The sequence below is a fragment of the Melopsittacus undulatus genome, chromosome 1, assembly GCF_012275295.1.
Source record: "Melopsittacus undulatus isolate bMelUnd1 chromosome 1, bMelUnd1.mat.Z, whole genome shotgun sequence".
Taxonomy (NCBI): Eukaryota; Metazoa; Chordata; class Aves; order Psittaciformes; family Psittaculidae; genus Melopsittacus; species Melopsittacus undulatus.
In genome coordinates, this window is record NC_047527.1 from 6,246,805 (window position 1) to 6,267,551 (window position 20,747).

The window sequence follows — 20,747 nt, forward strand, 5'->3', positions numbered from 1 at the left end:
TTTTCTGTCACCAGAGTGATATAACACAGAGGATACTAAAGAATCACGTCCTGACAGTCACTGCTTTGTTATTAGCCTGATTGTACTCCTCACCTTTCAGCAGATCTTAAGTTTAACTTGTGTGCTTCTTCCTCAGGTGAGGAGATTCTCAGAAGCCTTCTTCTACACTGAGCACCAGAAACGCGCTGTGCTCACATTTCAGGAAGGCCTGTAAGTAACACACTAACCTTCCCCTGTCACTGCAACATCTGAAAATGTAGTTTAAAATATTTTATGGTCAAGACTGAGCTCTTTTTCTGCTGGACATGGAGGAGTTTGGTTTGAGAGAAGTCACAGGTTCTGCTCTAGATCCATATTGTAAAACCATTGAAACCAGTGTAAAAAGTAAGTGACTGCGATCAGACCCCAGAAATTATTATTTTCAAGATTCCTGTACTCTAGAAATATGATTCAGGAGATCATAGAATCATAGAATGGTTTGAATTGGAAAAGACCTTAAGATGATCCAGTTCCAACCCACCTGCCATGGGTAGGGACACCTCACATTAGACCATGCTGCTCAAGGCTCTGTCCAACCTGGCCTTGAACACCACCAGGGATGGAGCATTCACAGTTTACTTGGGCAACCCATTCCAGTGCCTCACCACCCTCACAGTAAAAAACTTCCTCCTTATATCTAACCTGAACTTCCCCTGTTTCAGTTTAAACCCCTTGTCCTATTGCTACAGTCTCTGACAAAGAGTCCCTCTCTCCCCACCTCTTTTCTCAGTCACAGCTGGATGCATCTCTCTTCAAAGTGTATCTCCATGAATACCACCAGCCTCAGGGCAGGCAGATGTATTTTTTTATATCTTTCTTCCCTTAACTTCTTAAACTCCTTACACTAGATCCATTACGGACACTTTTAATAAGAAATAGCTGCTGGCAGGCAACAAAACCTTAACACTTAAGGCTTTTTACCATCATAATAAACATTTTAGGAGGCAGGTAGCCATGGATTTCTTTTGGTATTTAGTCCAGTGTTACTTTCTATAGCAGAAAAGGCTTTTAAATGCAGACAGAAGCAATAAACAGCCGGTGCAAAGCTGTGGATGTTCACTAGATGCAACAGTAAAGGACAGGAATGGGGAATGCTACCACATTAGCTGAAGGAACCTTGAGAATGATGGGAGTTCAGGGCTGATAATTAATTGACTGAGAATCAGCAATGCAAAGGAGTCCTGGAAAACAAATACTGCACTGGGCTCCATCCAGAAAAACATGCTCTAAAACAACAGCAAGGTAAATATTTCCTTCTGCTTGACACTTCTTGCTTGGAACCAACATGGGCAGTATGAGGAGCCAGTTTTAAAGCTACACCAGGGCAGATCCTGCCTCCAGTTTCATCCAGTGTTTTCAAGTGGAGAACATGGATAATATTCAGCACCTGACCCCTGAAGGCAGAGCTCAAAAATGCTCAGATTGGAATTCCTGAGTAATGAGGGATGTCCAGACTGTTTGTCCGTTGAAACAGCCTGTCACCATGGGGAGAGCATAGCATTGCCAGTGTGGAAACACATCTTTCAGAGGGGGGTTTAAGGCCATGACATCAGGTCCTGTTGCAGTGATGAGGCTTAAGTGAGACATCTGCTTCTGATGTAGTGTAAAGAAGGAAACTACTTTCTCAAATCTATCACTAGGGACTTAAGGTCTGAATCAACGTTGATGGAAAGGGCCATGACTTCATTAGTGAAAGGGCTGTACACGGCTACCTTGTTCTGCCAAATTAGAGCAGCAACATGGCTGCAGGTGCCCAGCTGTGCTCACTTAGTCCTCCCATGTCAGGTTTTAAGTGAGCGATGTACAAGGGAAAACCCATGTCAGGATCCTGGTGTGAGGGCACAGATACTCATCTCTCCATTCAAGCAAACATAGCCCTGCACAGGAGGAAGCCTAATTGCATGAAGTGCTTTTATTTCTGCAGGCAGCCACAGAGCTAACCATTCCTGCAGATAAACATATTTTTTCCTCAGTGATTATCAAGGAGACTGAGTAAAAAAGAATAAAGTAGTTAGACTTTAAAAGTAGATGTAGCAAACTCGGCCTATACAGGCCTCATGGCAGAGCCATGTTCTCTTTTTGACTTTGCTAGATGATGAAATGGGCTGCCCAAGGAAGCTGTGAATGCTCAATCCCTGGCAGTTTTCAAGGCCAGGTTGGACTTGGGTGACATGGTTTAATGTAGGCATCCCCACACATGGGAGGGGAGTGGGACTCGATGATCTTAAGCTCCTTTCCAACCCAAGCTATTCTATGATTCTATGACTCTATGTATTGGAAACGCAGAGTCTTGGCTGATGGAGCTTTATCAATGTTGGGGGTTGCAACAGGGAGCCTTAATCGGGTTCACACAGCTAAGTGAGATCAGGTCTGAGTGTGCAAGTACAGTACAACCACCTGAAACAGTAACTGGTTTTATTACCCTGGTTCTTTCTTCCTTCTTACCAGTCAAGAATCTTGGGTTTGTTTCCTGTGCTGTTCTTGTGAGTTTTGTATGAGGCCATGCCTGGCAGCATTTGACTGCTTAAACAGATGAGGACACACCATTTTCAATAGGCTGGGTATCACACAGGGTGGGAGCCTCTAATGGGTGACTTATCCTTCCAATATTTTGCAGGGAAAAAAAATAGATTCTCACACATCTTAATGCCAAGTATTCATCTTTTGTGCCAGAGCTTGGTCTCAAAACAAGTTTAGTTTATTATTTTTAGATGTGGTCTTTAATAAAATGCTGATGCTGTTAATGAATGTGTCAGAGAGAATTTATGCTGCCAAGAGTTAACTCTAAACACCTAGGTGTTGCTGCAGGCAAGAATGAGCAGTTAGCTGTCTGTGACTCCTCTCTGAGTCAAGTGTTAACAACCAGTGACTTGTTTTTCTTTGAGGATAAAATAACTAGCCTACAGGTATGAGCAAATGATAAACATCAACAATTACGTTCTGAAGTTGAAGCTGATGTGCTGGTCTGAATAAGCTATTTGTGTCTGGACATAGGAATATTCCACGTTGGCATGAATTAGAAACCTGCTTGTTTGAGTTTTGCTTCATAATGTAAGGTGTGTTTTTTCCAGTTCACTGCCATATGATGATTACCTCCTTTTTGTTAATGATAATTTGAAATATTGCCACTGTGCTGTCCTATGGGATCTGTGCAGAATTGCTTTCAGCTGATCATCATGCTGCTTCCTCTATTTCTTAATATCAACAGACTAATTCATCAAAGAGTCAACACAAATAAACAAACTTTGCATTTTATGTTTTCCCCATTGTTTGAGGACGATGCTTACATAGAAAATCTCATAAGTAAAATTATTGTATTTATTATAGCTGAACCCACGTTCATGTGCCAGTTGAATGTCACATTCACTGATGAAAGCCAGGTAGCATTTCACATGGCCTGAAAGATGGAGAGAGTTATTATAATTCTGCCCACAGACAGTGGCTGATTTAGAATCACAGAATGGTTTTGGTAGGAAAGGACCTTAAGGTCATCCAGTTCCAACTCCCCTGCCATGGGCAGGGACACCTCACATTAGACCGTGTTCTGTCTAGGTTCTGTCCTAGACCTTCTGCTCAAGGTTCTGTCCAACCTGGCCTTGAACACCATCAAGGATGGAGCATTCACCACTTCTCTGGTTAGCTTTTGCCAGTGCCTCACCACCCTTATAGTAAAGAACTTCTTCTTTATATCCAATCTAAACTTCCCCTGTTCAAGTTGAAAGCCATTACTCCTTGTCCTATCACTACAGTCCCTGATAAAGAGTCCGTCTCCGGTGTCCTTGTAGGCCCACTTCAGATGTTGGAAGGCTGCTATGAGGTCTCCACGTAACCTTCTGATTTATCCTAGCTCTTCTGAATGCACAGTGAGTCCTCCCTGTACTGCTCAAACAAATCTTTGATTATGGCTTCCTGCATCTGGCTTTTAAAACTCTTGCCATAGCTGGAGGAGATGCACTGGAAAGCCAGCTGAGGGATCTGGTCTCATCTGCAGTGACCTCCAGGAGGACAGCAATGAGTTATGGTAGTTAACAAGAGCCTGTGGCAGCAGCAGCTGGAACACAGGTTTTGCAGTGTGCAAGTTGTAGGTATTTCTGTCTCAGAGATCTGAACTGAAATTAACTCATGGGAAACCTCCTAGGAGCACCAGGTACCCTTCGTCATGCTGTACTGCCTCCTCTCCTGTTAAACACACTGCCTCTGTTCTCTAACCACACACCCAGCTTTGCTGCCAGGCTTTCAGGAGTGATAGGGATACAGCACAGTAACTACTCAAACACTCAATTTCTTCCCTACTTTGTTCTCAGGATTCAAAGTCACGGCCAGATTTCTACAGAAATCCGTAATTCAGAGTACTTCACCAGCATGCCCCCGCTTCCAGCAGAATGCCTTGACATAGATGGGGACTGGAACACGCTCCCAGTTATCTTTGAAGATAGGTACATGGATATGCCTTGCAAAGGTGAGTGAAACACCACAGAGAGACAGCTTGAGCTGAGGGACGTTCACTCCCCTAGGTCAAGATAAGCTATTTTACACCCTTTGGGCTGAATCTGGCTTGGATGAGACTATGATCTGCTATGTAATGTGGCTGAATTCTTCTATTTCACCTAGAATCAGAATATTTCTTATAGCTTAATATTTTTCACCTTCAAAATAAGCTGCTTAGTTACAAGAGCTGGAGGCAAAATGTAGAAAGAAAACAAAATCTTTCGGAGTTTTGTTACAGTGCAACTTTAAAGGAAAATCAGCGCTGTGAATTTCATCCCCAGTGTGACATCTAGTGGTAAGAAAACTCAGAATAAACGCCCCAAATCTGGGCAGAAAGCCCATGCTGCCTCTGAAAGGCAGCATTGCTTTCAAAAATACTTTCCTCTTTAGCACCCAAATCAGATTCTTAATTAACAAATTATTTAGTTCTTCAGATTTGTAGTAAAACCTCATAGACCTTGATTTCCTTTTCTTTTTAGTCCACTATTAAGATGAGCAAGGAAGCAACATGTATAATATTATAGGTACCATATTCTAGGAAATATGAACTGCTGTCCAAAATTTCCACACTTCTAGAGTTCCCCGACTGCCTAAATTTTGGCAATGCTCATTACAGCTATTTAAACTATTAAACTGAGTATTAATCTCATCATAAGCATGAGATGTACTATGACCAAAGTGAATGACCAATGTCGTATGACAGCAGGAATACAAAGAAATACCAGCTTTGTTTCACTTGTGTACACTGTAAAAACTAACAAGTTAAGCACAGTTATACTAAGGAAAGTATATTTTATTCATGTTGTTTTCTTTTGCTTAACTATAATAGTTTAGTGAGGATAATTCTGGTTAAGTGAACTCTTTATGCACTTGTAATATGCCCCTAATGTATGTATAACATATAATATAAGTATACATACTTTTTTAGACCTTACAATAGCTTTTCAAAGTCCCACAGCACCTTAGGGTAATTTGTTGTGTTCTTGCAGGTATTACTTTATTTTTTCTTTCTTTCTTTCAGATCAGAATCTTGAAGTTTTCCCAGATTTTGAGGTTCCTGCAAACACTCAAATAGACGTAAGAAATGACAATGAGGATTTTGCATCAAATGATGCCACTGCAGTAATGAAAGGAGACTTTGGGAAAGGTCCTCTGCTAATACACACAGATAGGATAATTGGGAATCTCTCCTGCCTATACAGTGGTACTGAAGGTACTGCACATACAACTAAGAGTTTAAACCAGCACTCCACATCTCAGGTATGTACAGTGAACAAAGAAGGCCAAAGGAAACCTGAAAATATTTTTGCTTCAAGTCAGGAAACTACTTCTGACTCAGAGCCAGGCAATACAGAATGCACAGCAGATGACTTTAAATCACCAGAGGAAGCTTTACTGAAACACAACAGACTTGCAGTGGACGTTACCTCTGGAGATACAAACCCTAGCAATAAGGATCCCCACAAAAGTGATCCAGTGTTAATTGTCAGTGCTCAGCATGAGTGCGGAGCATGTGGAACTGATGGCTTGGAAGACAAGACTGAAATACATAAACCAGATGAACCTAGGCATCCTGAGAATGATTTCACTTCATCTGAGCTTGCACTGAATGAGTTAACCAGTCTTGAAAAAACAGGAGATCCAGATCCCAAGGCTCTGCTCCCTGTTTTAAAAGCTTTGCCCACACACAGCTTTGAAGTGAAATTGTTCACAAAGGAGCAACGAGGTGAGGAGTGTGAAGAATTCACCCTTATGTCAGGGGTCATAAAAAGATCCTCCTCTATAATATCAGATTCAGGCATTGAAAGTGAACCGAGTTCAGTGGCATGGTCTGATGCTCGTAGCCGGGCACTGGAGCTGCCCAGTGATAGAGAGATCCTGCACCACTTGGTACGGAGACACGTCATCCACAGAAACTCCCTGGAGGGTGGCCACACGGAAAGCAATACCAGCTTGCCCAGTGGGATCCAAGCATCACTCACATCCATCAGCTCTTTGCCCTTTGAGGAAGAGGAGAGGGAAGTGGAGCTTACCAAACTGACAAAATCTGTCTCAGCTCCTCAGATCAGTAGCCCAGAAGAGCCTGCGGAAGAGGTAGATATATCCAAACACAGCAAAGCAGCCTCGGGAGAGTCAGGAGGAAACTCAAAAAGTTGCATAAAAACAGAGGGTGGGGATGGAAAATTAATTGTGGACTTTTCTGAGTGTAAAATCACCACTGGAAACAAGCAACCAAGAGGTTCCCAAAAACCCCTTATCAAACACAGTAGCAGTAACAATGAGTTACAAGGGGAGGAGGAGAAGGAAGGTTTTCCAGAGACTCTCTGTAGTTTGGAAAATGTAGGACCACCCATTTGTCCAAAGCAGCTCCAAGATAATATCTCTGAGTGCCAGTCGCTGGAGAGCAATGGTGAGGGCAGCTTAAAAACACCAAGGGCTTGCAATTACTTGGACAAAAATATAGATAAGTTTGATGCATGCACTGAGGATCCAAAGGACAAAATTAAGCTGGACAGTTTAGAAATGCAAGAAGACTTTTACTCCAGTAGCAGAACTTCAGGAGAGGAGAGTCTTTCCCAAAGCATAAAGCTGGTACCAGATTTTTGCTATCGTGTTCCAGCTCCTTCAGAGACTTCAACTGAATTCGGCTCAATGCAAGGAGAGTGTGGTAGCTCTCTAGCTGATGAGAGTTCAGCAGTGTATGCAGAAATGCAAGGGTTACAAGATATTGAGCTCAACGACTCACCCCCCTCAGCAAACCCTGCTGCAGGATCCTACCAGGCTGAGTATCCCCAGGAGCCCAACAGCCAAGAGCATAAACCTGTTGCTAATGGCACTGGGTTTCATTCAGCAACGACGGAAGGAGTAGCCCTGGAAAGTAGGAAGACTGTTGATGTGGTTAACTTGTCTGTCTCTTGCACAGCCACATGTCTTCCCTTTTCTTCTGTGCTTAAAGAGACCCCTGCTGTGGTTGGCTTCTCTGCAAAGCAGGCTGTGATCCCCATCACACGCCAGCCTCTGGGCTCTTTTGGAGTTGTCTCTTCAAATTCAGATGAGATGGATGAAGAGACGAATGAAAGGATGTTGAAGTAAGAATGTCTAATCACTTTCTTCATTAATGTTACTGTAATGTCAAGAAAACCTGACAAAAGTTCAGGGCTCTAATGCTGTAAGCATACTGTAAACTTGCATTCAAAGACAGTTGCTGCCTGAGGAATACTTATACGTAATCCAAATAGACAAACGTTTCATACAGAATAAATAATCTAAATAGACAGGAAAGATGAAAACACAGAGAGATCAAGATTGCAAAAGTTATTAGGTCCTTAATCTTCATGAAAAAGAGTGGGATTTAGGTGTCTAAATAGTCCTTAAGATCTGGCCCTCCTTCATGAAGTCAAGGTTACCCAGCCTGGAGTATTGGCCCCAGATAGTTAGTTCACTATGGCAGTGCTATAGCTCTCCTATTTTGCTTAAATAATTGCAGTCATTAACTAAACTATGAAACAGGAGCAGCAGCAAGTAGGGTCTCAGCTGCAGGTTCCAGAAAATGGAAGAATTTGCATCCTGGGTAGCTGGAGAAGAAGCTCTTTGGAGTGTTTTTTCTTGCTTCATTGCCTGTGCCAAATATGCCACATTGTGGCTCACTGTGACCCATTCCACAGATTGACATACTAGCATATGTATGCTTTGGTTATATTTTGGTGTCTTTGCTGTGCTGAGGGAAAACAGTAGCATGGGTATTTCTCAGGCTGCCCAAAATGTTGTCTCTCTGCATGTGCATTCAGTTGTGACCCAAGGCTTTATTTTCTTTGCTTTAAAGCATCTTGAAGCTTGCTTTATAGACCCTGCTGTACGTCCTTCTTAATCTAAGCATAAAATTTGGTCCTTCTTTGTGAAGCAAAATATTTAAGCATGTATTCATGCACATGAATCCAGGGCCTCCAGGTCCACTGCCCATTTTTTTCATTCTTTCATCCCTTTAAAGTCCATTAGGTTGCTGTAAGTAATTGCTTCCCATTACATCAAGTGGCCTTCAGCTGTCCCAAGACTTTAAAGGTCTATATCTCCTAACCTGGTCCATCCCGGTTTTCTTCCTAATTCTACACTTATGTTGTCATTATTAATTCCTAAAAGCTCTGGATAAGTTTTGCTAAGTCAAAATGCCACTGAAGAGGTTGGCACCTTCAGCCAACAGAATGCTTTAGGGTGAATTAATGTGTTGAATTTCAGGCTTTTAGTGGGGAAAGGAGGTAGTTTCATTCTCTCAGCACTTGAACTGCTCTTCTTCTTAGCTACAAAATGTTTCAAAAGAACCCAAAACCAAACCAAAATATATGCCATACAAGGTGCATCCTTTAACTGCACAGCCTGCAGAATGGGAAGAACACCTTCTACCTGCTTATAAATGCATCTGATGTTAGCAAAATCATGCATACTGCATTTCAACATCTATAAGACTGATGATATTGTTAAGATGCTAATTCTATATCTTAGTCTCAGCGTTATGGGCCACCAGTAAATTATCTGTTGCAAATCCCTCATTCCTCTGGAAGGTGTGAGGTGTTAATCTGCTTTAGCTATTCCCAATATGCATGTAGCCCAATCATTCAGAAATAGATTTTTTTTCACTGCATGCTGATTTCTCTCAATCAGAATAGATAAGAAATAGTATCCAGGTTTCTACTTGAAGGCTGAAAACATAACTTCTTTCTAATAGCAGCCTCCTTGTTTCTAATTGGAAGGTTTGTTGTTAAACACCCAGTTCTGCTGTGATTAATTAATGTATTCTCCAGTTTCTATCAGGCCAAAGAAAAGTTTAAAAAAGAGATGAAGATTGAAGGATTTCTGTACAGTGACGTATCTGTACTAGCTTCTGATATCCCATATTTCCCACCAGAGGAAGAAGAAGAAAATTTGGAAGATGGAATTCATCTGGTTGTGTGTGTCCATGGATTGGATGGTAAGGCCAAGAGGAGCTGGTGCAAAGGACAAATGTTCAGCAAGCGTGAAAGAATGGAGAGTCTAAGGAAATTATGTATCCTAGCTAAGTATTTAGTCCTTATTGTGTCATTCAGTCTATTGTAATAAAGGATCTAGGGGAATATAAAATATTTACTCTGAGGAATGGGTGCTGAAACTTTTTTTGTTGCTATTTAAGCAGAATTCCTCACCAAAGCACATCAGTTCACAGGAAAAGTGCATTACAGTAACTCTTTTCTTTCCACAGTTGCTTGTTTTGCAGTATGTCACCGGATAAAAATGCTATTTTAACACTGTTACAGGGTAAATAGTGGCCAGCTTTCCAAAGTGAGAGAATAAAAATCATTATTCACTGCAGAGGAAGCATGACCTGGAATTTTTTATATCTATGCTTTCTAAGCAGAAAACAGATATGTTATATGAATCTTCTCTTGACAAATTACTGGTATCAATGGGAAAAGTGTAGATACTAACCTTGAAACTACAGAGAAGGAGGGGTGAAAAATGTCAGGCATTCTCGGGAAAGTGGGAAACAAACATTGGCTGACTTGAGCAAGGACAATTTGCCATTCGATATCTCTGTGACAGTAACATCCTTCTCACAAGGTGGAGGTACCCCTTTTCCAATAAAACATTTCAGAAGACTTCGGAATTTCCTAGTATGAAATGGGGCACCTCCCAAAATATTAGGAGCCTTACAGTATTTTATCATTGATTTCAATTGCGAATACTGAGGGACAGGCTGCTCTGCCTCTGAAAGTACAGCTCCATACCCAAGCACGTGTGCCAAGGCCCCTGGTAGGGCTGAAGTGTCCCCTGGAAGCCACACGAGCTGTGAAGGTGGAAAGGCAGACCTCAGCACATTGTCTTACCTCTGCTGTTCAGCAAATAGAGGACAGAGTCATTTTATTCTGGGCCTGATGTTCTCCCTTTCTTCCCCACTATTTGCTCAACATTCATCACAGACTGTAGTGATAGGACAAGGAGCAATGAGTTTAAACTTAAACAGGGTAAGTTCAGGTTAGCCATAAGGAAGAAGTTCTTTACTGTGAGGGTGGTGAGGCACTAGAACAGGTTGCCCAAAGAAGTGGTAAATGCTCCATCCCTGGAAGTGTTCAAGGCCAGGTTAGACGGAACCTTAGGAGACGTGTTCTAAGGTGAGACATCCCTGCCCATAGCAGGGGGGTTGAAATTAGATGATCTTAAGGTCCTTTCCATCCCAAATCATTCTATGATTCTATGATTTATGCAGTCCCCAGTAGCAGGGAGGTGAGGTCTAGCCCCACCTGTGCAGGCTGTGGGTATTCTTGCTCTCCAGCTGCTACAATGCATGATCTTATCATGTATTGAGGTGTTTTAGCAGCACTTAGCAAGAGCTCCCTGGTGTCAGGTTATATAGGAAAATGAATGTGTTAAATTGACTCTATATTAGTTATTTTTCTGTTGAATTACGTCTTATAAAGCACCATTTATTTTTAGGTAACAGTGCAGATCTGCGGCTGGTAAAGACTTTTATAGAACTGGGACTCCCTGGTGGAAAACTGGATTTCCTAATGTCAGAAAGAAATCAGGTATTGCAGAGCTAATTTCCATCTTTATACCTGCTACAAGCCACTGACACTGCTGAAATAGGACCTTCAGCAAAGCCTTTTCACCAGCTGAATGAAACAAAAGCACTGGAGAATTCAGGGAATTCTATTTAGTACTTAGTGCAAAAGCCTGGTCCTGGTCCTGTCTAACGTGATGGGGTGTTCAAATCCATCAGACAATATTCCTAGCATTAAAGTCAAAGGCAATGACGTTAGCACTTATAGGACTAGACCTTAGAAGAAGAAAATTCATTTATCCTCTCAGTTTGCAAACTTTGCAAACTGGTGATTCTGCTTGTTGGATGCCAGACAACACAGCACCGACAGAAAGCAGGAAGATAAGTGATGTTAAATTCTCCAGAGGATGTGGATTATCCAGCAGGTGTTCTCAGCTTGCTTGGCTGCATCAGCCATTGTTTCTCAGGTTGAAACCTTTGCAAGATTTATTTCCTTGGAGGATAAAGAAACGTCTTCCAGAAATATTCATTGCTAGCCTAGGCAGAGAAACAGAAATGAATCTGTGCTTTGCTCTGCAATGAACCTATATTTATGACACAGAGGCCTAACTTTATGCACAAGATAAGGTTTTCCAGTGCCCAGTCAGAAATTATTCTGATTTATGAGCAGCTGAGAAACTTGATTCAAAACTTCCAAACCTTCTTTTCTCAACAGCTTTTATATTATGAAGTGGCTAGTTGGTGATAGCCTGTCAACTTGCTGCTTCCCAGGGCAGATCTGTCAACAGCAGACCTGCACAGGGAAAGATGAAAATAACGAGGAGACTACTTCAGACTTGCATCAAAGCTCCTTTTCATGTTTTCAGAGAATGCAACATCTTACAAAATCTCTATTTAACATTTTCCAGGGCCCATTATGGGAACTTTTAGTCTGCGAAGGTGAGGAAGTTCCCATGACACCGGAAATAGAACCTGTGTGATTCTATTTGGGTGCTGCAAAGCATCCTCTCGCATTTTTTTCCCTTCTTTGAGAACCACACTCAAAGTTACCCATGAAATCAATCCTTCAGCTGAAGCTTGCCTTACAAAGGAGAGTGCAAATCACTTTTTTCAGTCCCTCATTTGTGATACATTTGACAAGCTCAATCAGGCTGAGACGATACTAAATGATGGAAATATAAGCAGGTGAAATATGTCACTTGATGTGCTCTGTTTATGATTAATGTTCAGGCTGATATTCTTCCACTTTTAAACAGCTTGAAAGATTTGGGTTAATGAGCCTAAGAGGAAATGATTAATTATCAATGCAGGCAAAACAAATGCGCAGAAGGTTAGTGGACTGTTTGTGGTTTATGAGAACATTTATTTTAAGGCTGTATTGCAAAGTGAATATGCTCATGTTTTCCTTTGCAAAAGCTGCAATTAACAAGATGAGTTGTGCCACAAAGACATTAATTACTGGTATCTTTGCTCTGAATAGCTGTTCCAACATTTGATGATTGTTTTTGTGGCATCTCATTAGTTATGAATTTGATTTAGAGTCCTGTTGAATTGCCACATGACACAGTTCTGAATAAGATCTGTCTGCAGTCTTATAGACTGGACAATGAATTATTTGTTTTATTGCATTAGAAATGAAGTACTGTTGCAAGCAAGAAATTGTTCCTCTCAAACACTCATTCTCTTACTGATAACTGCTGAAGAACTAACACACAGCATTTCATTAAGATGGCCAAATAATCTTGATTGCATCCTTAGCATCAGCATAACTCGCATGTCAGTATATATTGTTGTAAACTATACTAGCATAATAATCCATTAAACTCTAAATGCCAAAAGCTTTACTACGATGCGCAGAATTTGGTATATTCAGTGGCTGAGCATTCTCCCCATTGTCAAGTCAGGCTGCTTTAAGAACATATTTGTGACTTTTGAATCACTCAGCAATTTCTCTCAAAGAGGAACTTAAAATTTTAGAGGACCTGGAGACCTTGAGCTCATGTAAAGAATGTTTGGGCTGGTTATTATGCTTCTGCGTCCATTATACTTTGAAAACAACATCAGTCTGCAATAAGTGCAATGTATTTTAATCCACTCTCTTATTGTGTTTTTCACCAGACTGATACTTTTGCTGATTTCGATACCATGACTGACCGATTATTGGATGAAATTATTCAGCACATCCAGTTGTACAACCTCTCCATATCCCGAATAAGGTAAGTGTTCTGACAGTTAATAGTCTGTAAAAGTTTGAGTTACATGAGCAACATTCAGTGAAATTAGCCTTTCCAAAAGTGCCCTGTGTCAAAAGCTATTAAATCAGTGGGATGAATTTTTATATTGCTATATATGAAAGAATATCTACTAGGCTGAAAAAAAGGTGAAGTGATACCAAAAGGATGTTATTGCAAGGCCTGATAAGAGTCCCCTCAAGAGCAATTTATGCCATCCTTATGTTTTATATAAATAAAATATGGGTGGGTTTTGTGTTAATGTAATACTGTCTTTCCCAACAGTTTCATTGGACATTCCCTTGGTAACGTCATCATTCGATCTGTACTAACTCGCCCCAGGTTTCGCTATTACCTCAACAAGTTACACACCTTCCTGTCCCTTTCTGGGCCGCATCTGGGAACCCTTTACAACAACAGTACTTTGGTTAGTACAGGTAAGAGTTGATGGGAAAGCTATGATGGGCTGCAGGCCATGGCAGTGTGCATGAAAGAGCAACACATGGAGGTAGCGATAAACAGTAACAACAGAACCTGTACACTGAAGTTGTGGGAAATATTTACTGAAGACTTCAAACCCACACAGAAAAAATGCAATGAGAAGAGTTTTCAGTATCTACTACTAGGTCCAGCACAGTGCTCCCTGGAAAACCCAAGGGTGTACAGCAGAGAGATGACCTTGCTTCCACTATATTCTTCCACTTCCCTGTACACTGCCAATAAGCAGAGGCATCTCCAAGGCTGAAGAAGGCACTGACAGTGCTATGGGAATGGAATATCCCTTCAGCCTTCCTGAATGTCTATGCTACCACAATGTGTATAATCACAGAATCATAGGATAGTTTGGGGTGGAAAGGACGTATAAAAGTCATGTAGTTCAACCTGCAATCAACAGGGACATCTTCAACTAGAAGATGGGGCATTGTCATCGTTTAACCACACAGCCGCTGGTTCACTCTCCCCTAAGGTGGGATGGCGAGGAGAACTGGAAAATGGTAAAACTCACAGGCTGAGATAGATAAGAACAGTTTACTAGTTTACTAATGAAACAAAAATATAATTACAATAATAAAAAATAATAATAATAACAACAAGAAGAAGAGAGAGAGGAATAAAACCCAAGAAACCCAAGTGATGTGCAATAAAATTTCTCACCACCTGCCAACCTGATGTCCAGACAGTTCCCAAGAAGCAGTCAGTGGCTTCCAGCTAGCTTCCCCCAGTTTCTATTCTGGGCATGATGTGCTGTGATATGGAATACCCTTTTGGCTAGTTTGGGTCAGGTGTCTGGTCTCTGCTTCCTCCTGGCTTTCCATGCCCCTTGTCACTGGCAGAGCATGAGACTGAAAAAGTCCTTGATTGGGGTAAGCATTACTAAAACATTGTTGTGTTATCAGCATTACTACCAGTCTAAAGCCAAAACACATCACTGCACCAGCTGCTAGGTAGAAAATTAACTCCATCCCAGCTGAAACCAGGACAAGCATCTACCACCTCTCTGGACAACCTCTTCCAGCATTTCACCGCCCTTATAGTAAAAAAATTCTTCCTTATATCTAGTTTAAATCTACATTTTTACAGTTTAAAACCATTACCTGTATTCAGAGAGGCCCTTAGACTTTTCTCCTGTTGATTAGAAATACAAGAGGAAGCCAGACTTAAATAGAATTACCATGATACCCTTACTGTAGGCACATGTCTTTAATCCCCTTGGTGGATAATTAACAAACAGGATAAAAATATGGAATGATTTTCATTCCAGGTCTTTGGCTCATGCAGAAATTGAAAAAGTCAGGGTCGCTTTTGCAACTGACCTTCAGGGACAATGCGGATCTGCGCAAGTGTTTCCTCTATCAGCTCAGCCAAAAAACGGGTGAGTACGGTTTGGTGAGGCTCTGTGAATACCAAAGGCTATTTATTCCAAAGGATTTTGCTGGATTGCCATGTCCTCCAGGGAGTAAAATAAATCTGCATTTTATTAATGATTTTTCTGTAAGCACTCGTGCTTTTGAGAAGGGCTGCTCTAAAATCTAGCATCTATTATCTACTTTATTTGTGCTTTTTTTTCCATGCCAGTTATCCGTTGGTATATTTGCCAGACTGTTAGCACCAAATAAGACCTCTATGCTGTAGCAAACATGCACCTGACTTTATATTCTGCACGTGAGAAATATTATTCTTGACAGGCCACTATTGCTTAATTTATGTTACCAGATGAGAACCATTTTTTCCTTTTTTATTATTTTTGTAAGTTGAACATTGCTTGTCTCTAGGAAATATGACTCTGTGAGATGAAAAGCAAATTTTATTCATGTCTATTGTGACACTTTTGTACTACAGACAGAGATGAATAGCCTCACACTGGAAAAATGTTGTCTTAATAGAGATATTTTTACCATTTCCTTGGTCTGCCATGAATAAATGAAATAAAACAGGCTTTTCTAAAGAAAAGAAAGCAAGCATGATCCTTCTGTTCAAATAAATGTTTTCTTTTATGAGTTATTTTTAATATGGGGTGTCAGCAAACTGGTACTAAGTAGGTAATCACGAGGTCAATATTCGATACTTAATTTTTTTTCATACTTTGGTACATTGCTAATAGGAAACAAAGACTATCTTAAGATGAATATGACTTGGTAATTCTTAGCTGGACAAACATAGAGCTGTTTCATATTTTTATGAACACACTACATGACAAAAAAAATGATGGGTAGCTGCTGTATCTTGACATTATCTAAATTTCCTTAACTTAATTTTCCCTTTCTTTTCTTGGCTCTGATTTCTGTTGAGCACAGTTGACATCTGCTTTACTACTGTCAAGTTCAAATAAAATTAGGTCTACACAATTCCCAAGCAAAGAACCCCCAAGCATGTGTTGTGAGTTAAATGAATTTATTGTTTGTTAGCTTGGTAGACTGGAGATCTAACAGGCTATGAAAGAAGGTGTTCCTTCAGAAGCAGAAATTTGAATGTGAAAAAGGTTGTCTGTAAAGTCTGAATTCTCCATGTAGATGTTTAGGCAAAAAAAATATGAAGTTGGAAGGTCCAGATGGGAACATATGACCTTACATGCTGAGTCCAAATAGAGGTGTCCCTAATCTAGCACCCTGCTCCCAGAATTAATTAAGTAGCTCAGTTGAAAGTTTCTCCCTAAAGAGGGAGAAATATCAGTAGCAGCATTGTGCCAACTTTCCTGGATAACTCTTTAAGTCTCCACCAATTTCTGAGTTTCTTAAACTAGAAGTCCCTGGTGCTTTTCAACCTTTTTAATTGTTCCTTGTGGTTGTCTTGAAATAAATCAACGTTAATACCTATTGAACCTCTTCACGTTAGATTTTAGCTATGGTAACACTCATTGTCTTATTTCCTGACTTTTACCTCAGTCTGGAGTCACAAACTCAGTTGGTATGATTGCACAAGAAAATGATAAACAGCTTCAGCCAGGCTTAGTAAAGGGAGCCATCACGACTCTTTGGGACTCCTTTGTGGTGGTGATGGTCAACTCTCCTCAAAAAATCTAGAAATCAAAGGGCTTGGTTCTGAAACCCTTCCCCATAAGAGAGAGGAAAAGATGAAGATCAAACCCACAGCTTTTTGTGTTCAGGATACTCTCTGGGCCAGTAGACTAGATCATCTGTGTCAATTTTCCTACTTTGCTGTTGAATGTGGGTGGTGAAGGGTCAAGTGACCACACACAGGGCAAACAGGGAGTCTGTTTCCATGATCCATCATTTGCCCCATTGCCCTCAGAGAACAGGGAGGATTTCTGGTTTCCAATCCATGTGCCAGTAGTGTGTGTTTATCAATGTGCTGTTGAATGCAGGGGCTGGATCCCAAGGCTCTCTCAACAATGGTATAATAGCATGACATCATAGTGACGTTGTTACTTCTCCCTCTCTCCATTTTGTTTGAAAGTTGTACTATTTTATTGTGTTGGTTTCGGATTTCATCCCCATTCTTGTGGACATTTATTTATCCAAAACCCTTCATTGATCACAGTGGGCTGTAGATGTGTTTCCAGTGTTCAGAGCCATAAGTACTTGCAGGATTAAGGTTTTAATCAAACACTTATGTAGAATAGAGACGGTTCTTAAGGTTTTTAATTTCATATAATTAACCTGTATTGGTGTTTATAAGTCACAAACAATTTGCAGAAGCAGCAGAAATGGGATTAAGCTATTATGAATATTTTTAATCTTGTGTTGCATGTTTTAATTTTCATCTATTTTGCACTGTAGAGTTTCAAAGATGTTTGAACATGAAGTTGCCTTGCTGACACTGTATGCATTTTTATTGCTGTACATCTTTATGATAAATGTGTTTAATGCATTTGACACAGGTCTTCAGTATTTTAAAAATGTCGTGCTAGTGGCCTCACCCCAAGACAGATATGTACCCTTTCATTCAGCAAGAATAGAAATGTGCAAAAATGCACTTAAGGACAGACATGCAGGTATGTTTAAGATCCTTTTTCTATTTAAAAAACTCTTGAGGAATTGTTTCTGTGTAACTGAAGTTATTGCATGAGAAGGGTTGTTCATCAGCATGATGAAAACTCAAATGTTGATTTGATAAGGAAGAAAGTGTTCTCTTCCCACAGGAAATTACCGATATCAATAAAAGAAGCTTTTTAAGAAGCTTTTTGATGAAAACAAATTTCATTCAGGTTGTAATCGAAGGTTTCTTCCTGCTTCTTCCCCTTCCCTCTTACTTAATTTTTTAAAGTGATGATAATAGAACTACCTCTTGACAATGCTTTTCTGTAGTCTACTGATTTACTAGTATTGCCTCAGCTTTGTTCCACATAATGAAATCACTCTCAGCACATCCAAAGTCAGGGGGTTTTCTCTTTGTTTTCAATAGTGTTTGGATGATGGTGAGGCAAATTAAGGGACAGATTTTAAATCATTTTGCTCTGTAATACCTGTAAAATGCATCAGGACTTCTGCCATCAGAGGCCTAACCCTCTTGTGAACTCAGGCTGTGTATTGTCCCAGGTATTGCCTTTGGTATTAGCAGTCTCCCTCATTTATAAAAGATTTCACGGCTTCAGTTTGATATCACTTCCAGAAATCACACTCAGTGTAATTTCATACCTATTTCACACGTGCAACTACCTAGAAATGGGGGTACTCTTTGGAAGCAGCAAGACACATCCAGGCCTAATAATAAACATAGTTTATTATAACATAGTTTATTATAACATAGCCTTCACATATCTTACCTAAATTGCAGCTTTTTCTATCCTACCTCAAATATGTATTAAAAGATAATTCTCTCTCTCTTTCAGTGATAGTTTCTCAGGGAGATGTTTGACCTAGCTAGATCTACATTCAGTGTAGACCATTTATGAGTACAAGTTTCCTGAGCCATTGTTTCTGCCCTGTAAACTCCTTAACTATCTGTGTGATGTTCACCCTGCATTAGATTCCCAGAGAAACCCTAATGTCCTGCCAGGGCCTTTTGCATCTGAATTCACAGGCAGCATGACTCCAACACTCTTTCCTGAAGGAACCAATAGTATTCCCTTCTACCACTGAGGAAAGGTACCTAAATGCTGAGGAGTGTCCCACTCTTCATGCTAGCAACTTCAGCAGACTCTTCAGATGGCCTCCATTAGCTTAATGTCTGACACTTGGCAAATCTCTGAAGTGGACTTTTACTTCTTGCACTTTGGCCTTGCTTCCATTTTCCTTCTCATTGTGACTGTAATCAAACAATATTGGGAGGAAAAAGGGGATATGGCAGCTTTTGCATGTAGATGTGACATCTAAACTCTTTTGCAGGTCCTGTTTATGCAGAAATGATTAACAACCTGCTCCAGCCTTTGATTGGTGCGAAGGACTGCACTTTGATCAGACACAATGTGTTCCATGCTCTGCCAAATACCGCCAATACATTGATAGGCCGGGCTGCCCACATTGCTGTGCTGGACTCTGAACTTTTCCTGGAGAAGTTTTTCCTTGTGGCAGGACTCAACTACTTCAAATAGTGCCTGAAGTACTGGGTAACGGAGGCAAACCTTTTCACTGAGTGGAGGAGAATCCCTTAGCCAACAGTGCAGTGTTAGAAATGAGATCAGGTGGGACTTTCAAACTCTCCATTTCCATTTCTGTTTCAGAGAATAAAGTGCTATGGCTTTAAGGCATTCAAGCTTCCAAATATTGGTGCTTTTGGAAGAAGCAAATACTCCAGTTTGTATGTCCTTTGTCCACATGACGTGAGCTACTTCTGAAGTACAGGATCAGAATAAGAAGGTTAATTCTCTAAAACTGATTGGATCAATGTGTTTCCCATTTCTTCTGAATATTAACCCAGGAAATTGGCTGTCCTTGTTTTAATGCTTATTTACATGTTAACAAAGCTATACACTTGTAGCAATTTTGGGGTAATTACCAGAAGACGAAGCGAGCATATATGAACTCAGGTTAAAACCTCCTTTGTGATGAACTGAGAAGTCTGAAAAACATTTATGAAAGTTTCAGTGTTTCCCTTTGTTGAAAGAAAGTATTTGGATGATTCCATTTCTGCTAATAATTTTCAAGATGTGTACATTCAAATAATGCAAAGAAGTGAGATATTTAACACAGAATGAAGAAATCTTGGTATCTGACTTTAAAACCCCCAGCTTTAAGTTGGGAAGAATTTTGTTCCAGTTAGAAGCTGCCAAAACAAGAGTTTACTGAATTACATGTAAAGAATCAGTGGCATCTGTTAACATTTCTTCCATTTACATTTATAGAGGATCATTACTGTGCTCGTTATAATCTTAGAGGTACAAATTTTACTTTTCCATTTGTATGTAAGTATATTTACCCCAAGAAATTTTAATGTTTTTAAGATTCAAAACTCTGATATGAAACTCAAAATGTAGCCAGTAATACCTTTAAAATAAACAATCAGAGGAATGTAGGCTGTGGTAATAAAGTGCTAAGGAATGTGGAAAGGGTAAAAGATATAAGGATCTCTTCTTAGGCTCCTCTGCAATACTGTATTAATGTTTTATTAATGCCCATTTGCAGTGCTGTATACAGTCCTGATTATTATATGGTTACAGCTGGTTGAAGCATCTATTCATACAAAGATATCTAAATTTGTCTTTAAGAGCTTGGAAAAGAACCCATTTTTCACATTTTTAGTTTTTTTTCCAATTTTTCATTAATTTTTTAATTAAAATCTTATCAAAGTGAGCTATTTCAATAACTTTCTATGCCTTTTCATAACATTTTGATAGATATTCAATGTCACAGAAGTTTTTCCAAAAAAAAAAAGAAAAAATTAATTATTCATCACAATTATTTATGTTTGGAAGGAAAGCAATTTTTTGATAATTTGTTTAAAACTACAAGCAAACATCCCTCTATATCTTTTGACAAGAACTATTAAAAAATGACAAAGGTGATTGTCAGGGCTCTTATCAGTAAATTAAGATGAAGATAGTGGAGATTTCTGAATAAAGA

General features: G+C 40.0%; 1 protein-coding gene across 1 annotated transcript in view; it reads left to right on the forward strand.

The window, feature by feature from the left end:
* FAM135B (family with sequence similarity 135 member B) overlaps positions 1-20,453 on the forward strand; it is a 131,298-nt gene extending 110,845 nt beyond the window's left edge. Inside the window, exons 10-19 of the mRNA XM_005145497.4 lie at positions 137-210; positions 4,344-4,498; positions 5,549-7,616; positions 9,324-9,490; positions 10,990-11,081; positions 13,175-13,272; positions 13,573-13,724; positions 15,050-15,160; positions 17,627-17,740; positions 19,074-20,453. Of these exons, the coding sequence (XP_005145554.2) occupies positions 137-210; positions 4,344-4,498; positions 5,549-7,616; positions 9,324-9,490; positions 10,990-11,081; positions 13,175-13,272; positions 13,573-13,724; positions 15,050-15,160; positions 17,627-17,740; positions 19,074-19,279 (3,237 nt within the window). The 3' untranslated portion in view covers positions 19,280-20,453. The remainder of the gene's footprint in view (positions 1-136; positions 211-4,343; positions 4,499-5,548; positions 7,617-9,323; positions 9,491-10,989; positions 11,082-13,174; positions 13,273-13,572; positions 13,725-15,049; positions 15,161-17,626; positions 17,741-19,073) is intronic.
* Positions 20,454-20,747: the final 294 nt, after the last annotated feature.